Consider the following 9657-nt stretch of genomic DNA (forward strand, 5'->3'; position numbering starts at 1 on the left):
TAAAATTACTAATTACTGTTGTAATGGATTCGTTTTGTAAATACGAATTTGGGGGGGAAATGTATTTTAAGGGATTATGGGTTCGTTTACATAAGAACTGTAACATCCCACATACAGAAGTGTGACCGGGTGATGATTTGCAAGTATTTTCCCCCGAAGTCTTGTTAATTTTAACAATCCCTCGCGCTATTCATTTGTACCGTCACTCGGTTCTATGAACGCGCCTCTATGTGCACGTGACCCCGGGCTCGCCGCACCTCTCGTGCTGATTCGGGGAGGGGGGGTCTGCTTCCTGTCTGGAAGAACACGTGGTTCCGTGTGTCAGAGTGGATTTTTCTGTTATATTTGTCGTCGGTTTCCTTCCACGTTAACGGAACGCGTCCTTTGTCTTCGGACTCTTGAGTTTGGACCTCCAGCGCACAGTACTCCGTTGACATTTACCGTAGCGACAATTGGAGAGAAATTCGTCTTGCTGTCGCGCCATGACGCTGGAAGCGATCCGGTACCGGGACGGGTCCCTGCAGATCCTGAACCAGCTCCTGCTTCCGCACCAGACCGAATTCGAGGAGATCCGCTCGGTCCAGGACGGCTGGGACGCCATTAAGGCCATGAAGGCGAGGCATTCACTCCTACCGTACCGTAACGTACTGTCCTGCGCTGACTGAGAGTGCATGTTGCTGTGTGTTAGACTGAGCGCTGCCGTGTCACCCACTTCGAGCTCATCCCCGGACTCTGCTCCTTCCGCAGTGACGTGGGAACACGCCAGTCTCTGGAGTATCACGGGTACAGCGTTAGTGTGCAGTGCGTGTCAGTTATAGATTAACGTTAGTGTGCAGTGACCCTCTCCCAGTGTAGTGTGGGGTTCAGTGCAGTGTGCAGTGACCCTCTCCCCCCCAGTGCAGTGTGCAGTGACCCTCTCTCCCCCAGTTCAGTGTGCAGTGACCCTCTCTCCCCCAGTTCAGTGTGCAGTGACCCTCTCCCCCCCAGTGCAGTGTGCAGTGACCCTCTCTCTCCCCAATGCAGTGTGCAGTGTCCCTCTCCCCCCAGTGCAAGGTCCAGTGACCCTCTCCCTCCCCAGTACAGTGTGCAGTGACCCTCTCTCTTCCCCAGTGCAGTGTGCAATGACCCTCTCCCCCCCAGTGCAGTGTGCAGTGACCCTCTCTCTTCCCCAGTGCAGTGTGCAGTGACCCTCTCCCCCCCAGTGCAGTGTGCAGTGACCCTCTCCCTCCCCAGTGCAGTGTGCAGTGACCCTCTCCCCCCCAGTGCAGTGTGCAGTGACCCTCTCTTCCCCCAGTTCAGTGTGCAGTGACCCTCTCTCTTCCCCAGTGCAGTGTGCAGTGACCCTCTCTTCCCCCAGTTCAGTGTGCAGTGACCCTCTCTTCCCCCAGTTCAGTGTGCAGTGACCCTCTCTTCCCCCAGTATAGTGTGCAGTGACCCTCTCGCTCCCCAGTGCAGTGTGATGGGTGTGTATGACGTCTCTCTCACTGTCACAGGTAGATAGGGGAGTTTTTTGCCATATGTACAATTCTTATGAATTCTTATGTCCTTCTGTCTTAGGTTCGTGGCGCCCCAGCGATTGCCATCGTGGGGTGTCTGAGCCTGGCGGTGGAGCTGAGGGCGCGGCCGCTGCAGGAGGTGGCAGAGCTGGTGTGGTTCGTGCACAGCTCGCTGAGCCACCTGAGCTCCGCCCGCCCCACGGCGGTCAACATGAGCCGCGCGGCGTGCGAGCTGGTGGAGTTCACGCAGAGGGAGAGCCAGGAGCGGAGCGCCGAGGAGCTGAGGGAGAGGTAGGGCGGGGCGGCCGCGACGCTGACTCAGCCTCAGCCAATGACGGAGCCGCATGTCTGAAGTGCCCTCCCCCTCTGTCTGTCCCTCAGCGTGATTGGCTGGATCGAGGCCATGCTGGAGCGCGATATCGGCGACAACAAGAAGATTGGAAATTTTGGGGCGCAGCACATCCTATCAGGGGTCCCCCATGGCCAGATTAGCGTCCTGACCCACTGCAACACGGGGTCACTGGCCACGTCTGGGTATGGAACTGCACTGGGTGAGTTGCAGCCCGACACAAACACACTGGCACGGCGGTGGTGGGTATAGGGGTTCAGGCACACTGGTGGGTTCTGGTACACTGGTGGGTTCAGGGGTTCAGGCACACTGGTGGGTTCAGGCACACTGGAGGGTTCAGACACACTGGCACACTGGTGGGTTCAGGCACACTGGTGGGTTAAGGTACACTGGTGGGTTTAGGGGTTCAGACATGCTGGTGGGTTCAGGCACACTGGCGATGCTGCTCTTCAGAGCTGCAATGACCAGAACCAGAGGATTTTTTTTTAATTATTATTATCAAACAGTTCATTACATTTCGTCCATTTCACGTTCACATAAATTCCAACCAAAATTAAAACACAACAACCACAATGAACCAGAGGAACCAGAGGATGTGGGTGCAAACTGCATAGGAGGGCATGTAAACCTGAGAACAGGGGCAGTTCTTTCCCCAGAGGCCTGTAGACGGGTGGAGCGAGCCGGTGCGGGGGGCTGTGGCGGCCAGGCATGTGCTCAGCAACCGTGCTGCTGTGTCTCTGCACAGGTGTGGTGCGCTCCCTGCACGCCATGGGCCGGCTGGAGCGGGTCTTCTGCACCGAGACGCGGCCCTATAACCAGGGCGCGCGGCTGACCGCATACGAGATGGTGACCGAAGGCATCCCAGCAACCCTCATCACTGACAGCACCGCTGCCCTCGCCATGAGAGAAAAGGGCATCTCAGGTCAGTTACCTTCTGGCTTCTGGTGCACAGCAGGCCGGTCCACTCCAGGCTTTACAGAGCTGTCGCCAAGACTCCTGGTGCACAGCAGTCAGGTCCACTCCAGAGTCTGTCTGTCAGACTCAATGTAGTGGTCAGGTGGTGCCAGCATGGTGTTTGTGTGTTTGTGTGTGAGTGAAAGGCACCTCTTTCTTCCCCTCGGTCAGTCAGTCAGTCCTGTCCATGTGTGTCCACAGCGGTGGTCGTGGGGGCCGACAGGGTTGTTGCCAATGGTGACACAGCCAACAAGGTGGGCACCTACCAGCTGGCTATTGCAGCAAAGCACCATGGGATTCCATTCTACGTGGCAGCACCCAGCACGTCATGTGACTTGAACCTGGAGAGCGGGAATGACATTGTGATCGAGGAGCGCCCGGCCACAGAGCTCACTCACATTAATGGAGCTGCCATCGCTGCCTCGGGTACGAAATACAGTTCGTGTCCAGTCAGTGTCAGTGTCAGTGTCAGTGTCTGTATGAACCCCTCTCTCTCAGTGCAGTGTTAATGTACTGTAGTGTCCAGTCAGTCAGTGTGTCTGTATGAACCCCCCTCTCTCAGTGCAGTGTTAATGTACTGTAGTGTCCAGTCAGTCAGTGTGCCTGTATGAACCCCTCTCTCTCAGTGCAGTGTTAATGTACTGTAGTGTCCAGTCAGTCAGTGTGTCTGTATGAACCCCTCTCTCTCAGTGCAGTGTTAATGTACTGGAGTGTCCAGTCAGTCAGTGTGTCTGTATGAACCCCCCTCTCTCAGTGCAGTGTTAATGTACTGTAGTGTCCAGTCAGTCAGTGTGTCTGTATGAACCCTTCTCTCTCAGTGCAGTGTTAATGTACTGTAGTGTCCAGTCAGTGTGTCTGTATGAACCCCTCTCTCTCAATGCAGTGTTAATGTACTGTAGTGTCTAGTCAGTGAGTGTGTCTGTATGAACCCCTCTCTCTCAGTGCAGTGTTAATGTACTGTAGTGTCCAGTCAGTCAGTGTGTCTGTATGAACCCCTCTCTCTCAGTGCAGTGTTAATGTACTGGAGTGTCCAGTAAGGACAGGGTGATCACCTCTCCTTCCTCTCCGTTTCTCAGGGGTTGACGTGTGGAATCCTGCCTTCGACGTCACTCCGCATCAGCTGATCACAGGTGGCATCATCACAGAGCTGGGCGTCTTCCTACCTTCAGAGCTGCAGGCTGCACTGACCGGCCGGCTCACTGCGCTCTAGTGACCCCTGCTGGAGGGAGGCTGCAGTGTAGCCCTGCGCGCTGGCTTATACACTAACGCACACACACTGCCCTGCGACCCCTGTGCCCTTGTCATCGCCCTCTGTCACGGGGATTTCTGCGCCTTTCCCTACATGGGTCCCAGCAGCCGGCAAAATTCCAGTCTGTATCCTGCCATCATGGAGAACTGTCACCCCCCCCCCGCCCTCCAAGGTCGGACTTCCTCGTACCCATCTCTTCCACAAACTCCGTTTATTTACCCCAAGAACTTTCCCCACATCTGACATTCCTTCTTCCAGCTGATCTGGGAAAATCGCTTTGTCTGTGACACTAGCTCGAATCCAGGCTTTTCCAGGGCCGACTCGGAGTCGATCTGCTACTCCTCCTGACCAGCTCCGACAGGGAGGGTTCGAGTAAAGACCGTGGCCTTTAGGGTTTAGGGTCTCCTGCAGGGACACAGCTGAGCAGAGCCACAGGGGCAGGCGTGCAGTCTGTACAGCACTTACGCACAAATACACACACACGACCGCTGACACACAAATATACACACACACGACCGCTGACGCACAAATATACACACAGACGACCGCTGACGCACAAATACACACACACCAGCCCTGCTCTCCTGAAGGTCTGGGGCTCTGGGTAAAGACAGCCCTGGTTGCCCTGGTTACCCGGGGGCTGCAGGTCTCCCCCTCTCTGCTTGGGTGTTTCCCTTGAGGTGCCTGACAGGTGCTGAGACCTTACGGGTCAGAAACGAATGTGATTCCAGGCCATCTCTCTGCAGACAGAACCCCCCTTCCCGAGCTGGACAGCGGCTGTAGCCCAGGCCAAGATCACAGGCAGGGCTGACCACTTTCGTGCTGCTACTGGGAGTCCAGTCCAGTCCTGTCCTGGGGGGACAGTGTGTCTGCAGGAGGGTTCAGTCCAGGTCCTGGGGGGGGTGGTCCAGGTCCTGGGGGGGCTAGAATGTCTGCAGGGGGTCCAGTCCAGGTCCTGGGGGGGGTGGTGTGTCTGCAGGGGGTCCAGTCCAGATCCTGGGGGGGGCGGTGTGTCTGCAGGGGGTCCAGTCCAGGTCCTGGGGGGGTGGTGTGTCTGCAGGGGGTGCAGTCCAGGTCCTGGGGGGGCTAGAATGTCTGCAGGGGGTCCAGTCCAGGTCCTGAGGGGGACTGTGCTCTGGGAGCTGCTGAAGAGATCCTCCTGGCCACCTGTCTAATGGCAGAGGGTCAGAGTTCCCGGGTCAGTCTAGTTGCAGTGTTGCTGTGTCTTGTGCCTGTGACTGTGCCGCACGACGCCGTGCCAGGGATCACCAGGGGAGAGGGCAGCGCCGCACTGCAGCCGGAGCGCCAGCTGTGTGGGCCACAGGGGTGCGCTGGTGCCCTTTGACCTGGGAGCGGTGGTCAGGGCGCTCCGCGTGCCGCCGGACAGCAGTGACAGTGCACGCGGGGTCTCTATGTGTAGAATGTAGAAATATATGTCTGAATAAAGTGTTGACAGTAATGTACCGTGTGCAATATTGCCATCCAGCCCAGATTTAATTACATGAAAAGATCTAATAAAATCTCAGTGAAGTCGCTGCATCTATCTAGAGAGCAGTTGTGAAGTAAAATAACTGTAGCTTTATTTCTGAAGAGCAAGACGGCGTCTAACGGTGCTGCCCCTCTGTATCCCACAACGCACTCCTTGCACGACAGTGCCCCGCTGTATCCCAGAATACCCTTCTTCCTGCCTGCCTGCCTTGTCCCATAGTTCCTGGCGCGAAGACGAACTCGGAAGACGGCATGGCACAGGGAAAGCAGAAGTTCAAAGCGCAGCGTCCCGGAGTCAAAAAAGCGCAACAGCAGCACAAAAATAAAGGGCCAAAAAAGGGAGGCGAGTATTGGGGTTTTCGTTTTTTGTACGGAAGGACTTCTAACTATTTCGTTAGTGTAACTGCGCTTTTTGATATCCGCCATGTTGGCTCTGGGTGCCTTAGGTGATGGAGAGCCGGAATGGCTGAAGGTGCAGCGCTGTTAGTGCTGTGTGTTGAGCACTTAAGAGAGGTGGCCAGCAGTGGATGTCTTTTCTGAGTTGTCTATTTCTGTACGTACCTATGATTACCCACAATTGTACATGTTTATTTCCCAGCTGAGTTCTTAAAATCGTGTCCAAGTAAAATGACTGGCGTGCAGGACGAGTGATTCACTTGCTTGTGTTTCTTGCACGCAGCCCGAGCGATCGCCCCCAAGAAAGCCCAGGTGGTCCAGCAGCAGAAACTGAAGAAGGTGAGAGCGGCCATCGCCTCACGGGCAGCTCAGGGGGTTATAACAACCCCCCTGTGGGCTCGGGGAGTTACAGTGAGCCCCCCTGTCGGCTCACGGTCTAACTTGTTCAAGTTGTGTAGAGAGGTTCAAAGCTCATGTGGGGTGTCGGTTTGATGGCAGTGTTGTTGCTGTTCCCCTCAGAGCCTGGAGGTGGCGATCAGGAGTCACATCGAGCAGGAGGTGACACAGAGGGCCAGCACCTCCCTGCACAAGAGGCTGAGCCTGCTGAAGAGCACAGAGGGGAAACCTGGAAAGCCGAAGTCTTCGTAGAGCACAGACGCACACCTACAAATACACACCTTCACCTGCGCACAGACACACAACTACACACACACACCTGCACCTGCGCACAGACGCACGCCTAAACACACACACCTGCACCTCAGCACGTTCCACTCAGTGTGGAATGGACCTCTGTGTGTGTCTCTGCACAGCATGCCCCCCGCACTGCAAAACACTGCAGGCTGCTGCCCACTCCCCTCCAGAGAGGGGCGAGCTCTGATAGCGGGGTTCCCCTCGCTGGGCGCTCTCCAGCACGCGGCACCGTGTGTCCTGGTCACCTCTGACAAGCCAGGGGCTCCACCTCTCGGGTGTTTCCACCTGTCCTCTTCAGCATGGAGCTGCTGCAGATCTGCAGCTTAAGGACATACTGTACATTTGAGAACGTCGTGGACTGAACCTGCCTGCACTGTTGATGTCTGTGTGTCCCGGCCTCACCCTGCCAGGGGCCAGCGCATGGTTCTGACCCTGGACGTGCACAGACTTGCACGAGAGGCCTGGAATGGACCGAGTCTGAGACTGGGCTCTGGTACTGTAGCGCTCTGTATGGAGCAGGAAGCTGCAGTACCTCCACCAGTCCAGCAGGGGGCAGCGGGACACGGGCAGGAGGAATTCTGAAGTTGCTGGTTTGATCGTTTTATGTAGGGGATTTGTAGATGTTTTTGGCTAGAAGTTCACTGTCCACAGCTATCAGGTAAAAAAACATACCCAACCTTAGACCCTTAGATCCTGTCCTCAAACATGCTGCTTATTTTATTTTCAGGTTCTGGAAGTTGTTTGAAATCTTGCTGGCTCTGTGAACACTCCTCTGTCAGAGTTTCTGCCTTTTATTCTTAATTAAATGTTTCAGAATTCACTCAATGCAGACTTCTACTTTGTTCTATTTATTTTGTTCAAAATGCACTGACTACTTGAGTTCCTTTCTTGTCTCTCAGAGCCTTGTACTCCCCGCCCTGAGTGACTGTGTGTCTTCTTCGTAAACAGATGCCTCAGTTTGTGAATTGCCCCTGCCTGGAGTCTTACAGCCCCGCTCAACACTGCTACAGAAGCACTGGGGCAGTTGAGTGAGGTGCTGCCCTTGTGGCAAGAGGGGCAGTAGAGAGTGGCACTGCCCTGGGGCAAGAGGTGCAGTGGGGCACCGCCCTGGGGCAAGAGGGACAGGAGAGAGTGGCACTGCGCTGGGGCAAGAGGTGCAGTGGGGCACCACCCTGGGGCAAGAGGGGCGGGAGAGAGTGGCACTGCGCTGGGGCAAGAGGTGCAGTGGGGCAAGAGGTGCAGTGGGGCACCACCCTGGGGCAAGAGGGGCAAGAGGTGCAATACAGAGTGGCACCGCCCTGTGGCCTTGTGGCAAGAGGGGTAATACAGAGTGGCGCTGCCCTGTGGCCCTGGGGCAGAGACGACAGTGGGGCAGTAGAGTGTGGCACTGACTTGTGGCCTTGGGGCAGTAGAGAGTGGTGCTGCCCTGTGGCCCTGGGGCAGAGACGACAGTGGGGCAGTAGAGTGTGGCGCTGACTTGTGGCCTTGGGGCAGTAGAGAGTGGTGCCGCCCTGTGGCCCTGGGGCAGAGAGACGGCAGTGGGGCAGTAGAGTGTGGTGCCGCCCTGTGGCCCTGGGGCAAAGAGACGGCAGTGGGGCAGTAGAGTGTGGCGCTGACTTGTGGCCCCCGGGCAAGAGGGGCAGTAGAGAGTGGTGCCGCCCTGTGGCCCTGGGGCAGAAACAGCACTGACATTAAGGGCAGTGGGGCAGTAGAGAGTAGTGCTACCCTGGAGCCAGAGACAGCATTTCAATGCCCGCTTTGATGTTCTGAACATGGGAACTGCTGAGAAGACCCCAAGTGTGCACAGTGAGTTTGTTCTGAACCCCTGGACCCCTTGCAGTTCGCCTACCAGGACATCAGATCAGTTGATGATCCTGTCTCCCTGGCCCTACATACAGCCCTGGAACACCTGGGCACTGGGAACCCGTATGTGAGAATGCTGTTTGTGGACTACAGCTCAGCATTCAATCCATCATACCCAGCCAACTGGTGACAAAGCTCAGGGGATTAGGACTGTGCAACTCTGTCTGCAACTGGCTGCTGGACTTTCGAATCGAGAGACCACAGGTGGTGCGGATAGGTAATAAAACATCAACACCACTCACCCTGAGCACTGGAACCCCACAAGGCTGCTGTCAGAGTCCAAGGTTGCACTCCCTGTTCAATTCAATTCAGGGTGCTTTATTAGCATGACTGATGGGTACAATCAGTGTTGCCAAAGCAAATAAAAATTCACATGAAACAAAACAGAAAATAAAAGTAAAATAAAATCTACAGACATTTACAACAAAGACATATAATATATTTACATATGCTGGAAACCTATGGAGCATTATTGGGAGACAGACTCACTGTTCCTCAGGCTGTGACAGGAGACCACGTACTGGGCTGCCCTCTCCCTGTTCACTCACGACTGCACAGCAAGACCCAGCAGCAACCACATCGTTACGTTTGCGACGACACCACTATAATAGGCCTGATCAGCGATGATGACGAGTCCACTTACAGAGAGGAAGTCGTACAGCTGCTGAGGTGGTGTCATAGCAATAACCTGGACTTGAACGTAAATGAAACGAAAGAGCTAATAGTGGACTTTCGGAGACACAGGCCACACGCTCCCAGCCCACTCAGTATTGATGGAACGGAAGTGGAAACAGTCCCCAGCTTTAGGTTTCTGGGAATTCACATCTCTAAAGATCTAACCTGGACTGTGAACACTGACTCTATCATGAAGAAGGCTCAGCAGCGCCTCTAGTTCCTGAGGTGCCTCAAGCGATGGGGGATGCCAGTACCTGTGCTGGTGAACTTCTACTGCTGCACCATCGAGAGCGTCCTCACCAAGGGGATCCCCGTGTGGTACAGCAACACCTCTTCGCAAGAGAGAGAAAGGCACTGCAGAGAATGGTCAATGTGGCCCAGAAGTTCACCGGCTGTGGTCTCACAGAGATTAAACAGCTCTATGAGGACCACTGCCGTGGTAGAGTTCTGGTCATCACGGAGGACAGTCACCACCCCGGGCATGAGCTCTTCAC

General features: G+C 55.4%; 2 protein-coding genes across 8 annotated transcripts; both read left to right on the forward strand.

The window, feature by feature from the left end:
- Nucleotides 1-265: 265 nt before the first annotated feature.
- On the forward strand, nucleotides 266-5507 carry mri1 (methylthioribose-1-phosphate isomerase 1). Of its 7 annotated transcripts, none has more exons than XM_088603227.1 (8): nucleotides 266-614; nucleotides 1558-1787; nucleotides 1878-2047; nucleotides 2591-2767; nucleotides 3001-3225; nucleotides 3876-4938; nucleotides 5001-5122; nucleotides 5164-5507. In XM_088603227.1, exons 1-6 carry the CDS (start codon nucleotides 483-485, stop codon nucleotides 4007-4009), a joined length of 1068 nt encoding a protein of 355 aa, XP_088459353.1. In that variant the 5' UTR covers nucleotides 266-482; the 3' UTR covers nucleotides 4010-4938; nucleotides 5001-5122; nucleotides 5164-5507. The 7 variants fall into 7 exon arrangements, with proteins under 7 accessions (XP_088459353.1, XP_088459350.1, XP_088459347.1 ...); XM_088603224.1 differs by having other exon boundaries at nucleotides 5001-5098; nucleotides 5159-5507; XM_088603221.1 differs by having other exon boundaries at nucleotides 5001-5082; nucleotides 5123-5507.
- A 215-nt stretch (nucleotides 5508-5722) lies between these two features.
- c13h19orf53 (chromosome 13 C19orf53 homolog) lies at nucleotides 5723-7450 on the forward strand. The gene is made up of 3 exons (XM_088603228.1): nucleotides 5723-5879; nucleotides 6216-6271; nucleotides 6452-7450. Exons 1-3 carry the CDS (start codon nucleotides 5789-5791, stop codon nucleotides 6578-6580), a joined length of 276 nt encoding a protein of 91 aa, XP_088459354.1. The 5' UTR covers nucleotides 5723-5788; the 3' UTR covers nucleotides 6581-7450.
- Nucleotides 7451-9657: the final 2207 nt, after the last annotated feature.

This window comes from Lepisosteus platostomus, chromosome 13, assembly GCF_059453375.1.
Source record: "Lepisosteus platostomus isolate fLepPlt1 chromosome 13, fLepPlt1.hap1, whole genome shotgun sequence".
Classification (NCBI taxonomy): Eukaryota; Metazoa; Chordata; class Actinopteri; order Semionotiformes; family Lepisosteidae; genus Lepisosteus; species Lepisosteus platostomus.